General features: G+C 36.0%; 1 protein-coding gene and 2 long non-coding RNA genes across 3 annotated transcripts; all 3 read right to left on the minus strand.

Moving 5' to 3' along the window:
• Positions 1-324: 324 nt before the first annotated feature.
• LOC130986118 (uncharacterized) lies at positions 325-1,241 on the minus strand. The gene is made up of 3 exons (XM_057909409.1): positions 1,165-1,241; positions 975-1,053; positions 325-893 (listed from the first exon to the last, which is right to left on the minus strand). Exons 1-3 carry the CDS (start codon positions 1,168-1,170, stop codon positions 568-570), a joined length of 411 nt encoding a protein of 136 aa, XP_057765392.1. The 5' UTR covers positions 1,171-1,241; the 3' UTR covers positions 325-567.
• A 2,672-nt stretch (positions 1,242-3,913) lies between these two features.
• On the minus strand, positions 3,914-7,055 carry LOC130986119 (uncharacterized). The gene is made up of 2 exons (XR_009089167.1): positions 6,644-7,055; positions 3,914-4,202 (listed from the first exon to the last, which is right to left on the minus strand). It is a non-coding gene; the product is annotated as an uncharacterized LOC130986119 (long non-coding RNA).
• A 6,425-nt stretch (positions 7,056-13,480) lies between these two features.
• On the minus strand, positions 13,481-16,622 carry LOC130986120 (uncharacterized). Its single transcript, XR_009089168.1, has 2 exons — positions 16,211-16,622; positions 13,481-13,769 (listed from the first exon to the last, which is right to left on the minus strand). It is a non-coding gene; the product is annotated as an uncharacterized LOC130986120 (long non-coding RNA).
• Between the last annotated feature and the right edge of the window lie 288 nt (positions 16,623-16,910).

Raw genomic sequence — 16,910 nt, forward strand, 5'->3', positions numbered from 1 at the left:
AAATTTCAATTGAAATTAATTTAATAAATTCTAAGTTAGAATATAATAATTTAGAAATAATAAATTCTAATGCAAAATTACTAAACCCTAATTGAAAACCTAATTAAATAAAAATGTGATAAAAAATAATAACATTTTTATTATTAAGAACTATGAGATAAATTAATGTTAAACAATTAGTTGGTATAGAGGGAATGCATGTATTATATGCTAGTTGTTTAAAGTAGTACTTGATTTTAACAACTAAATTCACACATTAAAAAAAAAAAACCACAAAGGAGTTGTGGTTTTACGGATTAATTTTATTAGTTGACAAGTGATATATAAAGGTCTAAAAGCAAAATAATTAAATATCCTAATAACAATAAATTATCATCACAATTCAAAATATGAAGAAAAAACTTGATGAATTGGGTACAAACTAGTTCCTCACGTTACGTATATGAAAATTTCTTAAACATGATCCAAAAACATGGATGAATCTGTTTTGTTCTTTGTGATTCAAAGAGACGAAATATACTCAACGGGAAACGCAAAGCTACTAATTAAGTGAAGACGATTAACGGGTCACATGATGGAGCAAGGAGTTGGAGGATTCGGATCATAAACCGGGTAAGCCGCGTAGTAACCGGGTTGATCATAAGTAGTTCGGGTCGGATATCCGTAGTGAATTTGGGTGGGCCAGCGCTGGTCTTCTTCGTTGTCTGAACGCCGCCTCACCTCATCGTCGAACGTTGTTGTTGTTATTGTTGTTGCATTGTGATTGTGAATGGTGAGAATGTTGGCGAAGCAGAATTTCTTCCTTAGTGAGTTGACCAGCTTAACCGAGTCAATGTCTTCTCCCACCACCACCAAATGGTTCCTTTCCTTTACTACCTCAACTTTGCTCACTCCTACATAATCCAATATTACTATTAATTAAGTGCATCTAGCTACATATATAGTATGTGGAGTTTAATTCGAAGCATGCTCACCTTTAATTTCGGAGGCAAGCTTCATGACCTTTTTTCTACTCTCCTCCTCCCTCATTGGGACGTTAATCACAATACGTTGCTGCATTAAATTGCAATTAAGCAAGACGATTACTTACGAAATGTTTATTCAAATGTCACAACTATAAAAATTAAATCGAAATCAAATTAATGTGATCTTGAATAGCCTTACCTTCATGATGATAGTGGTGCTGATGAGATCATGAGATAATAATGATTGTGTTTTGTTTGAAGTTTGAGAATCGAGGAAGGCTAGTACTAGTATTTATATGCACAAAGAGCATCTGGTGAATTACGCGCCTAGCTAGCCCTACTTTCCTTGGATTTTCTTATAATTATTATTAGGGAAATGATTAAAAAACGACAAGTAGACTTAATAACCCAACTTCCAAATCGAACGTTCCATATATCGAATAGCTTAGCTTACATGTTAATGTACGCTTCGAGAGAATATAATTAATTGTTTTTGTAAATTGTTTAGAAATATACCACAAATAGGACTAGGTTTGCGTACGTTACGCGTCGTTGTTGGACTTTAATAATTAATATCGTTTTTTTTTATCCGATTATAAATAGAGAAACGGTCTTCCTCTAGTAATTAGTAATTACGCATTGATACAATTGTAGAATAACCTTGAAGAATATAGCGTCACACTTTCCGGCGTTATTCAAACAGATACATTTTTTTTTTCTTTTCATGGAAAAAAATATAGTACATTTTACTCGACTGTCACTTTCTCCTTAATTATGATCTAGAAAGCCATATCTATTTTTTCTTCTAGTCTAAATATTCGGCCAATTATGTTCATATGTCTCTCTTCGGTTAACAAGAAGAGATAACGTGAATTAATTCAACTAATTTATATAAACTAATATTGTTATTGACAAGAAGAGCGAGTATATGTTTCTTAGTATTTTCAAGAAAAATCTAAAAATCTTAAGAAATAATGTAAAATATGCGAGGATCGGAAAATAATTAATTTTTTTATATAAAAACTCAAGTGTTCTATAATTAGTCCAATAGTTCTTTTGGTAAGATTTAATAATACTTATCTTATCAACTAGTTATTTTTTTTATATTTGTTATTACCCAAAAAGAAAGGAAATTAAAACACACTCACACTCTAGCACTCTAGGTGACTCGAACCCCCCGACTTATTAGTTGGAGGAGAAGCGTCTTATCAACTAGTTATTATTTGATTTTTTTTATTTTTTTTTCATTTAGGGTGTGTTTACTTTGATGTGAAGAAGAGAATACATATATTTTCACAATTTTTCATCATTTTCACATATTTATTATGATAGAAAATTTTCTCCGAGCATGATGAAATATTTTCTCAGACAACTCCTTTAATTTCACTTATTTTTTCTCTTCAATGTTGAATAATATTATTTTTGGGTAGTGGTGTGAAAATATTTTCCAACATTTTCTCATCTCTAGTAAACATACGATAAAAAAAAGAAAAATATAATATTTTCTCACATTTGATCTTATCCATCTTTTTACAATGAAACCAAAGTAAACACACCCTCAAAGGAATATGTAATCGTTCGCAAGCTTGTACATGCATGAGTTGGCACAACAGTCGCAACACATCTTCGAGTAAACAAGGTGGCTAGAAGAACATGCTCTATACGACTCAGCACAACTCAATGGAACAAAACCACAAACATTTTGGATACATAAATCAACTATCAATCTTTATGCATCGTAACATATTATTCGCGCACTATCAACCAATCACCACCAAATGATTTCTCTCTCAATCTCATGCAGTACGTACTCACCACTCTTACACCACTATTTAAATAATAACTACTGCATATTTATGAAATGTTTGTTGGTTTTGTTATTTTCTCCTTTAGGGCGTGTTTGATATTGGCTAATACACTGTATTAGCTAATTTAGTACAGATCAGTCTAGTGTTTGGTATTATTTAGTAATAATGCGGATGACCCGGTTTAATCCCACGACCCAGTATTATTAATCCAGATTTCTTAGGATTAATAATACCACCTCCCCCCTATAATTAACTTAAACCAGGATATTCTATATTTAGCCATGATAGCAAACACCAACTCAGTATTAATAATCTGTCATTATCCATGCTTAATATTCTGGTTACAAATTATCCTACATAATCCTTTACTGAAAACCAGACGAGCCCTTAATTTCGTGAAAAGATGTATATATGCATGGTTTGGTATATAATAGCGAGCGATGTCTCTTGTTCCACTTGTATCTTCACTTGTTGGAATTCTAACTACAATCTGTTGCAGCACAGCATAAAATCTGAGAAATTTGAGCGTGACCGCCTTCGATATAGGTGAGAGGTGTGACCGCATTTGGATCTGAAGTCTGGCTAGAAAAGGGGCCTATATATTGATATGATATGATTGAAGAAATTAAATTATTAATGTTGTTACTTATTTGCTCCGGACTCATAAAGTGTTTGGAATGTGAGTGATAATCAATAAATTAAAAGAAGTTTATGTACATTGCACCGCGTTGATGTTTGTTAATGTATAGAATGTGTTTGCCTATATATGTACATCATAGAGCATATATAGTAGGATACGCTACGCATTCGTATATTTATCATTTATATGTTTTTTCTTTTTATGGAGAAACACTCTAAACCTGTAGGCTCTCTCTAGACTCTAGTCAACCTAAATAAAATAATTGTAACAGAAAAATTCTTAATTTCCATCCTCTTGTCATTAAGTCAGACATGTATTTTATTCCTAATTAATATCAACTTATATATAAATCCCAAAAGCATCCGCGTTTGCTTTTAGATCGTCAAGGATACTTCTTTAATTAATTCCTGTTATATGATATTTTTCTAATTGTAGTTTCGTGTCACAGCCCACTATCCCAATGACGGGTTAACCGGGGTTATGACTTGGGGTGAACAATAAGAAATGGAAATGGACAATTACTTAACATTAAAGTATATGGAAATGTCACTCATAGATAAAATGCTAGGATCATATATGATTATTTGGATACACATAATTGAGAACTGATTAAGGTGGTTACCCAATAACACGTATCACAACTTCATATCATAGAGCTATCTTAATCAAAGTGTTTTGCAGCGGAAAACGTGTGAGATATACATATGAAGATGTATACTCAAGGTTACATTTCTTGAAATGTCAAAGGAACACCCGCTCAACATCATTCCATTCCATCAACTGCTCAACCTGCACATTTAGAAATACATGCAGGGCTGAGTATAAAAATACTCAGTGGGCATAGCCGAAAATACAACATGCATACATATATAAATTGAACTGCCATAACAGTAACACACAGGGGTTTTCTTAAATGACCTGTGCTTACTAAAATATTTCTTTCATTTTCATAAAGTCGATCGGCCGATCATTTTCCTTCATATGATCCATATCTGTTCCTTTCTGTCACGCGCCGGGAAGGAGGCCTCCTTACCACGGACGCCAAGACCGGTCGCAAGCGACTCGCGGTCTCCATAAGTGTACACGTTAACCCTAGCTAGCGACCTTTGTCTAGCATAGGATCCCAATTGGATTTCCTTTAAAGTTGGCGAACCAACACAGATAGGATACATATAAAAACATAAACATTTTTGGCAGTCAATCATTTCATAAACATTTCATTTCATTTCATAAACATTTCATTTTTATTTCATAAGAGTCATTTATCATTTGGGCATAATAATAAACTGAAATTAACAGTTAAAATCATCTCATGCATATATTCGTATAAGAGGCCTACGACACGCAGGGGATCTCTATATACGTATAGTAAAAGTAATGCCCACCTGGATAGGCAAAGCCTGAAGATCATAATCACATAACCTGTCTTGGGAAAACAGTGCTAATCCCCTTGGTCCACAAAGCCTACAAGAAATTCTATTCTTAATAGGTCTCCTTGAATCTAATCTTAAGTCATGGTGTAGTGCTTAACATTCTATGATTCACTTAGCCGGGTTTTTAATGAATAAATAATTAAAAACATTTCTCTTGAGTTAAGAACACCAACAATATTCTTACTCATCTTTCTTTAATAATTGGAATTATAAATAAAACCAATTAAATCATAAATACTTTTTATTTCATGATGCAAATGAAATGTCATGTCATGCTTAGCATATGATAAGTAATTACTTAAAATATGCACTTAATAATAATTTAATATTATTATAAAAATTATCCTTTAAATAAATTAATCAAACTAATAATAGTTCAATTAATTAAAAATAAGAAAACCCAATTTAATTAATTGAAGGCAATCCAAAGTCTTTAAAAATAATTAATCAAACTAATTAATAGTCTAATTAAATAAAATAGGGAAGCCATTTAAATAGATGAAATAGAGCTCATGCTTAAATAAATAATAGCCCATATAAATTTAAAAGATGAGGCCCAACTCAATAAAATATGAATGGCCCAGACTGAATAAAATAAATCGGGCCCAGCTAAATAAAATTAAAAATCGGCCCAAGCTTTTTTTAAAAATCGCAGCCCAAATCTATTTAAAAATCGAAGCCCATCACTCATAAAAATCGGCCCAAAGAGATTAAAACAAAAGCCCAACTGATTCAACCCAAACCTAAGCCCAACACTCCCAAGCCCAAACCTAGCCTAGCCCAAAACTCCCTCCCTTCTTCTCCACCTAACACACGCACACACTCACTAATCTCTCTCAGCGGCGCTCACTCTCTCTCGCCCTCTGCGCTCTCCTGCCGCCGCTACCGGACGGCAGCGCCGTCCCCGGAGGCCGGCGGCTCCGCCTCCTCTCTCCTTCCCTTCGACCTCTCTCCTTTCCTCACCTCAAGTCTCCCTCGAAATTCCGCTGCCGCCGCCGCCGAAGCTTGCCAGAGCAACAGCGACAGCCGCTGACGACGCTCGGCTCTCCCTCCTCAAGTCGACGGCACCAAGGCCGCCGGCCATCACCCCTCTCTCTCTCCTCCTTGGCGACAGCAACAGCAAGGCTGCCGCCTCCCTGAACTCCCTCTGCTCTCTTAACTCCCCCTGTTCTAGGTCCGGCAGCCGCGGTCAATGGCTCCACGCCACCACCGTCAGCACACCCCTCCCTCTCTGAAACTTCCGGCTGCCACGACCAGCAGCTGGTCGCCGCCGCCGACGCTCCTCCCTCTCCTCTGCTCAACCTTGGCCGATGGCACCGCCATCGCCGCCCTCAAATTCCCAGCGAGTAGCAGCCACCAAGCTGCCACCACCGCCGCCCATTTCCCTTCTGTTCTTACTCAGACGGCAGCAACGAGCCACCGCCGACTCTACCCGATTCTGACTCCGGCGAGCAGCAGCAAAGGGCCGCCGCTGCCATCGCCATTACTCCCCCGCCAGACTCGACACTTACAACCACACAGTCCACACCCGACAAAGCTCAAAACTCAAGTTTGAAGCATGCTTGTTTATCAATATCTATCTCATTGCTTTATTCTCAATTGTAAAAACATTTGATACTTTTGCTTAAACACATATATGGGAAGATATACAAAGATATATGCATATGTAAAGTTCATTTCTTTATTCAGTCCAGTGGATGGGTTGTTGTGGTGCCTTTGTCTAAAACAAGTCATGAAAGAGGTACATGAAAGTGTAATCCGTAATTTGAAACAACTTAGAATTTGGAGAGTAAAAACCTTGATCGAGAGGGATGCTCAATTGTGTGTGCTGAAAATAGGTGAGGGAGATGAGCTTGATGTACATTCTGAAAAAGCTTGCTCCTGAAGTTGAGTTTCCATTCGTTTTTGCGAGGGATTTGTGAGAAGTGGGTGGGAGATTGAGTAGAAGTGGAAGGGGATGGGTGAAGTATATCAGTGGGTGTGCTACTGCATGATTTTTGCAGGGAGTTGGTGGTGGGAGTGGGTAGTGATGATAACTTTTCAAAAAGGAGGGAGTAGGTGGAAGAGTAGGTAGATGTGGGAAATTTGGTGGAGAAATTAAATATAATAAAATAAAGTCTTCCGGGTTATACTATGAAAACTGTAATAATTCTTCAGGGTTTGCTGACTAAATGCTCGCAAAAATGCTTTGAATGCTAAATTAAATAAATATGCGACGCACATAAATTTAATAACTAAATTTACAAATGTTTTTGTAAATTATTTTTTTTGTTGGAATTAAAAATAAATTTATTTTCTTTATATCCGGCGTGAATCATCTTACTTCTAAATTTCGAAAATAAATTCTAAATTTAACTCAGGGAAACGGGGTATTACATTCCTCCCTCCTTATAAAAATTCCGTCCTCGGAATTGCATATCTGATATTCTATCTTGTGATACTAGTCATTCGTTTCATTAATCTCTTTTGTGGCCTTTTCCATCCTGTGATGGTTCCACTACATGACGAGAACAATATTATTGCCTCGTAAAACTTGAATCTTGCGATCAAGTATCTGGACTGATTTCTCATCACAACTTAGGTCCTGGCTAGGACTACTTTATCTTACTTAATCACATGCTTTCTTAATTGCGAGGTGTTATACGTATTGTATACATCCACAATGCTTGGTGGCAGAGCCAACTTATAGGCTACAAAGGCCTAACTTATCTAGGATCTCAAAAGGTCTTATATAACGGGGTCGTAACTTGCTCCTCTTTCCAAAACGTATAACTCCCTTTGAGGGAGAGACTTTGAGGAAAATTCGATTCCCAACATTAAATTCTAACTCCGATCGGCGTTTATTGGCGTAAGACTTTTGTCTATCTTGAACTTCTTTAATTCTTTGCTTAATGTGGTCGACCTTCTCAACCATCTATTGGACCAGTTCAGGACCTAACAGCTTTCTTTCACCCACTTCATCTTAGTAAAGTGGTGAACTACTTTAATTGTTTCCTTCGTCCTAAGTCACCTTCTCAGATTTGACTAGGGAATTCTAATATCAAACTTTTCTCATCATCTTGGTAACTTTCACTTAAAGATTAATGGCACTCCTTCTGCCATGTAAACTCATTTTCTCATTTTCAAATGATTATTTAATGGGGGTTTCTAAGTTTCTATTGTGGTGGCGTTCCAACTTATTCTTGCTGTAGCTTCTGGCACTTTAGCCAAAGCATTCACTCTCTTAACTTGAGCCTACTAGCCTTGGGGTTGGGTTATACCTTAAGTTTAGTTCTAGTGTTTTTTTTTTTTTTTTTTTTTTTTTTTTTTTTTTTTTACCTCCATCTTGAGGTGGTGTACATATCTTGTTTGTGCGTGAACTTTTTCCTTCTCCAATTGTTGTAGTGACTCGGTGGTGAGAGTCTCGTTCATTGCTTGTTCCTTCATAATATCTCCCTAGTTTACTAGGGAAATTGAAAGTCTCATGCCGCGATTCATTTACGAACTCCTTTACGCATTTCTCATTATTCATTTATAAATGACTTAAATAAGCGTTTTAAACTCTATAAAAAAAAAAGAATTGATTTAAAACATTTTAATCCTTTTAAAATCCATACTCATAAAGCCTTAACTCATGCTCTATCTCATATTCTATCTCTTTACTCATCTCTATATAAACTCTCCACTCATCTCAAATCCTTAAGTTCAAGGATAGGTTTCTAGAAAATCATGGTACTAAGTCTCGATTTATCTCTCATATAAGGCTCGTCTAATCTCATTCAACACATAGACAACACAATCACATAAGGCACATAAGAAAACACAATCAAACATTATCAAAACATGCTCTGTTTTTACACTGACTCAACTTTCAAATCTAACCTGTTCTTACTCCGACACCTCCTGGACTCGAGACTCATACCAAAAGAAAGGTCTTCGAGTCTATTTTCATATAAAAAAAAGTAGAGTCAAAAACTCCAAGTATTGTAGGAGATATGACTGTTTTACTACAGTCTACCATATTCGGCAGTTTTGAGCAATCGAAAATTTGGATTTTTGAAAAATAGTAAATGTTGTCAAACTGAGCTCAAATTTTGTGGATATCTAGCTAACACAATAAGGTTAATACCATAAAATTTTGGAAAGCTAGATCACACAGGAAGATACGGAAATGAATGACTCTTTCCCCTGCTCTCTAAAACTCTCGGTAGTAATATGCAGTTTCAGTTTTGTATTTTATAAAAATAGTAAATGAAGTCCAAATGACTTGAAATTTTACCGATGTTCTCAAGACTCATGTAGAGACTTGGTATAAAATTTTCAAAGCTTTTTGACATTTAAAAACCGTTGATCACAGTAGGTCAGTAGGCCTACGAAATTCACCAAAATCTCATCTCAAACTCTTAAAATACTCAACTCAACATTCCTTCAAGGAAACTCATCAAAGCTCATTTTAAACACATATAACACTCACAAACATTCAGGCACATTATAATGCTCATCATACTCAAATCTTGATTCTCTTCTTACATCATAACCTCAAATCTCTAGTAAAATGTTTCAATGAACGCATCATTAAAATTCTCTTTTCATTTTCATGCACAAAATTACTCAATTATTCAAACATGATCTCATTCATCATATAAATCATTATACACATATAGATTCCCTTTTATCATGTACTAAACTCTAATGAAACTTCATGTATCATCATAAAACTCTTAATAAAACATGACAAACTTTCACATAATGGTCATAAAGCAATTAAACCTCATTTTATCAATCATCGACTTCTCAAAATATGAAAACTCAAAAACTCATATAAACTAAACTAAGTCAAAAAATTTCTTAGCCAACAAAAGACTTACTCAAACATAATTATACACTAATATCATGCTCAAATACATATATCTTAAGCCAAAATCACTTTAATAACACATAGGCAAAAAGTCCTAATTTTTATTAAACTAAACTCTTTTGAAAATATCACTAATCATGTATAACCTATTGATCAAATCATAGATCTAACATCCTAGGTTACCAATTAGCACAAATCAACATCATAAAACAAGATCACATATAGATACACATGTATGTCATCTTCTTCCTCAAACTAACACTTTTCATTTTTTCACCTCTCAACCTCAAGCTTCAATCTCATCCATCATTAATCATCTAGATCATCTCATAAACTCAAATCCATCATCAATACATCAATTGATCCATAGGATCTCAACATCCCAATTTTAGGTAAACTAACCTAATAGAAAAATCTATATCTCATGGCTAATCATCAAGATATTCATATATATTAACTCAATAATCATCAATCATCATATAAATCATCGACTCACAATTTCCCATTTTTTTTTTTTTTGTCAACTAAACTCAATCGACTTTCACATCTCAAAGCATATACTTTCACAACACACATCAATCATCAACAAACACCACATAGATCTCATTTTTTTTTCCCCAAATCAAGGAAAGAAAAAGAAAATTTTTGAAGGGTAAAGACCCATTTTTTTGAAAATTTTAAGAACAAGGGAGAGGTGATTTTCTTTCTTCATACAACATCATTCAAGCAAGATTTATGGAATACATGACCACTTACCCAAATTTCTCACCAAAACTCACATTTTCTCATTCTAGCTTGGAAGCCTTTCTTCAATGATTCTCTTGAATATAAGTAGCTAGGATGTGTTTATGGAAGATTTTAGAGTGGATTGAGGTGTTTTGTAAAATTTTTGGAAGCTTCGAAGGTCTCTTCAATGGAGGAAAATGGAGGAAAGTGAGAGAAAGAGGGAGAGAGGTGTTGGTCGAAAATGATGAGTGAGTAGTGAGAGAGGATTTTGCAAGATTGTAAATGATCTTGTGATCTTTAAAGAGGATTTTGTAATCTTAAGGAAATATTGGCAATTAATGCCTTGATCTCTCTCTCTCTAATCTCTACACTATCTCTCTAATCTCTACACTCTCTTCAATAATCTCTACACTTGGCAAATTGTGGTATTTAGTCACATGGTAGGGAAATTAAAGTAATAGTGTGAGAAGGGTGATCAAAAATAAATCACAAAAACTATGGAAATGTACTAATTAATAAAATACCAATACATAATTATTCATGTGACCACATAAAATAATTATAGCACTAATATTAGTGCACTCACTCAATTATAATATTCCTCTCATAGAAAAAATAATTTTAAAACAAAATATATGCTTGGAAATATTTTCATTAACCGGCATTCTTTGATTTCTCGGTAAAAATAAACTGCACTTGCTTTAGAAACTTAATTAAAATTCCAAGTGCTAATATCCTCAAATAAAAATCATAATAACTTGCTCACAATGACATACGTAACAAAACTCACATAATCAATCAGTCACGTAATTTCACATAATATCACGTCAAAGCAGTCGGCAAACACAGACAAACTAGACGTCTCTCCGACCGTTTTTTTTTTTTTTTATCAAGGTTTTTCACTCTTTCTTTCTCGACTCTATTTCCAACTCATTATTCCTATTTTCTTAATAGGACAGTCAATCTCATCTCAGTATTCTCAATAGTGTTAAGACACTATCTCACAACATAGGGAAAAGTACGGGGTGTTACATGTACTATCAAATTTAGATAAAATTCATGACTTCATGCATAATTTAAAATTCATGTGGCTCATACACTTAACTCACCAATTAAAACTTATGCACCACATTTATAAAAATTTTCCTTTAACTAAGCACATTAAAACACATATATAATGATTAAATCACATCAGATAAATCAAACCAGTTTTTATTATAAATGGATGCCGAATCCTAATTATTAATAATTAAGCCCTTAATCAGGGATTAAAAGTCGGGGTATGACATACTATCCACTTTAAAAGAAATTTCGTCACGAAATTTGTACCACAGAAAATAATTCTGGGTACTTCTCATTCATGCTAGAATCGAATTCCCACATCGCCTTTTCTTGATCATAGTGCTTCCAAAGAACTATTACTAAGGGTATCGACTTATTCCTTAGTACTTTAACTTTCCGATCTAGAATAGATTCGGGTCTCTCCTCATATCAATTGGATTCCTAATTCCAATTTATATACACGAGATTTACTTGAGAATAAGTTCCCTCGTCCTTTTTCGGCGGTTCATTTTGCTCCTACCTCATTCCTAGGGCTCATCTACGGGGTATTCTTTTTTCCAAAGACTAAAATAGTCATCAACCCATTTCTTGTTACCTATCACATAAATAACACTTTCCTATGAATTTATCTTAAAACTATCATAGACCAATTAACTTAAGTCCTCGTACTCGAACACTATATTACGGTCTTAGCTTGGACTCTGAATTTCTATCATAATGAGTGGTCGATATCATTTATAGGACAAAAACTAATCTCAACCAATCACAATGAGACACAATTATATGAAGTCATAGTTTGGGTAGTATACTACATCGGTAGACTAACATTTCTTGGTCATATCAAACAAGGGAATCTATTATGACAACTCACGAGTTGCAAGGCTCAAACTCAACACAACATCAAAGCAAGGTGTTGTAGAAATTGTTCAAGAGAATCAAAAGAATGACCAGAGGGTATGAAATGATTAACTACTAGGTCGAACAAAATGACCTCGAGTACGAACCCATCTGACTTTTCAACCGAAAGTTGAAACATATGGGTTTTCAACCCAAAAGACGTCTACTGAGATTTGGATCATGTGGACTGGCCAGGTCCAACATCATCACCTCCCAGTCACACGAGAAACATCGTCCCGAACTTGAAGGGCCATGAACATACTATACATAACAAAACATAAGTTCATTATGACAATTAAACTTATCTTAAGGTTCCCTATCCTATTGATCTCAAACCCCAAACCTCTCTTAAGACATATACACACAGACATACGTACACAGGCAAAACACTCTATTCATAAAATCTATCCTGTAGCAAAAGTCGATTTGATATTCCGTCGTACTTGAACATTTGAACGTAGAGACTATGGTTCAACCTTTGATGCAACGTTTACCTTGAATTCGTCGCGTATCGTCATTCTGTGTTTTTCCTTTACCTCGTACATATCTTTCCATTCCTCTTTGTAGTTCAAAAGAATCATTGTTTTCTTGAGGGAGCTGAAATGCTCTAAGTTCTCTTTCATTCTTCTACATCATCACCTTAAGAATCTAGATTGTAGAGATATCCTACTAATCTAGTAGTCTATGTTCTTTTAGAATTGTGATCATGCAACTTATAGCAATCTATGTTCTCCGGGAAAACATATGTCAATTTTTCTATCATTCGTCTGATCATAACATCATAGATTGCGAAAATATGCCATGAAAGGCAAAACATTCAACATTTCATCATAACCTGCTCTTCACATAAACATATTCATGAAGCATTTTAGAACATTAACATCTTTAAAACGTTGAAACTGCAGTTACCTTCTTTCCTTGATTGAGCACGATGCAATGGAGTGTTGAGCGGTGCCATATGAACCCGTGTAAGTCTAAAGAATCAAACTAGACTCGACTCTTTAGAATAAGGTTTCTAGGGCCAGAGCGAACGAACCGCTCTGATACCACTCTGTCACAGCCCACTATCCCAATGACGGGTTAACCGGGGTTATGACTTGGGGTGAACAATAAGAAATGGAAATGGACAATTACTTAACATTAAAGTATATGGAAATGTCACTCATAGATAAAATGCTAGGATCATATATGATTATTTGGATACACATAATTGAGAACTGATTAAGGTGGTTACCCAATAACACGTATCACAACTTCATATCATAGAGCTATCTTAATCAAAGTGTTTTGCAGCGGAAAACGTGTGAGATATACATATGAAGATGTATACTCAAGGTTACATTTCTTGAAATGTCAAAGGAACACCCGCTCAACATCATTCCATTCCATCAACTGCTCAACCTGCACATTTAGAAATACATGCAGGGCTGAGTATAAAAATACTCAGTGGGCATAGCCGAAAATACAACATGCATACATATATAAATTGAACTGCCATAACAGTAACACACAGGGGTTTTCTTAAATGACCTGTGCTTACTAAAATATTTCTTTCATTTTCATAAAGTCGATCGGCCGATCATTTTCCTTCATATGATCCATATCTGTTCCTTTCTGTCACGCGCCGGGAAGGAGGCCTCCTTACCACGGACGCCAAGACCGGTCGCAAGCGACTCGCGGTCTCCATAAGTGTACACGTTAACCCTAGCTAGCGACCTTTGTCTAGCATAGGATCCCAATTGGATTTCCTTTAAAGTTGGCGAACCAACACAGATAGGATACATATAAAAACATAAACATTTTTGGCAGTCAATCATTTCATAAACATTTCATTTCATTTCATAAACATTTCATTTTTATTTCATAAGAGTCATTTATCATTTGGGCATAATAATAAACTGAAATTAACAGTTAAAATCATCTCATGCATATATTCGTATAAGAGGCCTACGACACGCAGGGGATCTCTATATACGTATAGTAAAAGTAATGCCCACCTGGATAGGCAAAGCCTGAAGATCATAATCACATAACCTGTCTTGGGAAAACAGTGCTAATCCCCTTGGTCCACAAAGCCTACAAGAAATTCTATTCTTAATAGGTCTCCTTGAATCTAATCTTAAGTCATGGTGTAGTGCTTAACATTCTATGATTCACTTAGCCGGGTTTTTAATGAATAAATAATTAAAAACATTTCTCTTGAGTTAAGAACACCAACAATATTCTTACTCATCTTTCTTTAATAATTGGAATTATAAATAAAACCAATTAAATCATAAATACTTTTTATTTCATGATGCAAATGAAATGTCATGTCATGCTTAGCATATGATAAGTAATTACTTAAAATATGCACTTAATAATAATTTAATATTATTATAAAAATTATCCTTTAAATAAATTAATCAAACTAATAATAGTTCAATTAATTAAAAATAAGAAAACCCAATTTAATTAATTGAAGGCAATCCAAAGTCTTTAAAAATAATTAATCAAACTAATTAATAGTCTAATTAAATAAAATAGGGAAGCCATTTAAATAGATGAAATAGAGCTCATGCTTAAATAAATAATAGCCCATATAAATTTAAAAGATGAGGCCCAACTCAATAAAATATGAATGGCCCAGACTGAATAAAATAAATCGGGCCCAGCTAAATAAAATTAAAAATCGGCCCAAGCTTTTTTTAAAAATCGCAGCCCAAATCTATTTAAAAATCGAAGCCCATCACTCATAAAAATCGGCCCAAAGAGATTAAAACAAAAGCCCAACTGATTCAACCCAAACCTAAGCCCAACACTCCCAAGCCCAAACCTAGCCTAGCCCAAAACTCCCTCCCTTCTTCTCCACCTAACACACGCACACACTCACTAATCTCTCTCAGCGGCGCTCACTCTCTCTCGCCCTCTGCGCTCTCCTGCCGCCGCTACCGGACGGCAGCGCCGTCCCCGGAGGCCGGCGGCTCCGCCTCCTCTCTCCTTTACTTCGACCTCTCTCCTTTCCTCACCTCAAGTCTCCCTCGAAATTCCGCTGCCGCCGCCGCCGAAGCTTGCCAGAGCAACAGCGACAGCCGCTGACGACGCTCGGCTCTCCCTCCTCAAGTCGACGGCACCAAGGCCGCCGGCCATCACCCCTCTCTCTCTCCTCCTTGGCGACAGCAACAGCAAGGCTGCCGCCTCCCTGAACTCCCTCTGCTCTCTTAACTCCCCCTGTTCTAGGTCCGGCAGCCGCGGTCAATGGCTCCACGCCACCACCGTCAGCACACCCCTCCCTCTCTGAAACTTCCGGCTGCCACGACCAGCAGCTGGTCGCCGCCGCCGACGCTCCTCCCTCTCCTCTGCTCAACCTTGGCCGATGGCACCGCCATCGCCGCCCTCAAATTCCCAGCGAGTAGCAGCCACCAAGCTGCCACCACCGCCGCCCATTTCCCTTCTGTTCTTACTCAGACGGCAGCAACGAGCCACCGCCGACTCTACCCGATTCTGACTCCGGCGAGCAGCAGCAAAGGGCCGCCGCTGCCATCGCCATTACTCCCCCGCCAGACTCGACACTTACAACCACACAGTCCACACCCGACAAAGCTCAAAACTCAAGTTTGAAGCATGCTTGTTTATCAATATCTATCTCATTGCTTTATTCTCAATTGTAAAAACATTTGATACTTTTGCTTAAACACATATATGGGAAGATATACAAAGATATATGCATATGTAAAGTTCATTTCTTTATTCAGTCCAGTGGATGGGTTGTTGTGGTGCCTTTGTCTAAAACAAGTCATGAAAGAGGTACATGAAAGTGTAATCCGTAATTTGAAACAACTTAGAATTTGGAGAGTAAAAACCTTGATCGAGAGGGATGCTCAATTGTGTGTGCTGAAAATAGGTGAGGGAGATGAGCTTGATGTACATTCTGAAAAAGCTTGCTCCTGAAGTTGAGTTTCCATTCGTTTTTGCGAGGGATTTGTGAGAAGTGGGTGGGAGATTGAGTAGAAGTGGAAGGGGATGGGTGAAGTATATCAGTGGGTGTGCTACTGCATGATTTTTGCAGGGAGTTGGTGGTGGGAGTGGGTAGTGATGATAACTTTTCAAAAAGGAGGGAGTAGGTGGAAGAGTAGGTAGATGTGGGAAATTTGGTGGAGAAATTAAATATAATAAAATAAAGTCTTCCGGGTTATACTATGAAAACTGTAATAATTCTTCAGGGTTTGCTGACTAAATGCTCGCAAAAATGCTTTGAATGCTAAATTAAATAAATATGCGACGCACATAAATTTAATAACTAAATTTACAAATGTTTTTGTAAATTATTTTTTTTGTTGGAATTAAAAATAAATTTATTTTCTTTATATCCGGCGTGAATCATCTTACTTCTAAATTTCGAAAATAAATTCTAAATTTAACTCAGGGAAACGGGGTATTACATTCCTCCCTCCTTATAAAAATTCCGTCCTCGGAATTGCATATCTGATATTCTATCTTGTGATACTAGTCATTCGTTTCATTAATCTCTTTTGTGGCCTTTTCCATCCTGTGATGGTTCCA

The sequence above is a fragment of the Salvia miltiorrhiza genome, chromosome 5 (genome assembly GCF_028751815.1).
Source record: "Salvia miltiorrhiza cultivar Shanhuang (shh) chromosome 5, IMPLAD_Smil_shh, whole genome shotgun sequence".
Classification (NCBI taxonomy): Eukaryota; Viridiplantae; Streptophyta; class Magnoliopsida; order Lamiales; family Lamiaceae; genus Salvia; species Salvia miltiorrhiza.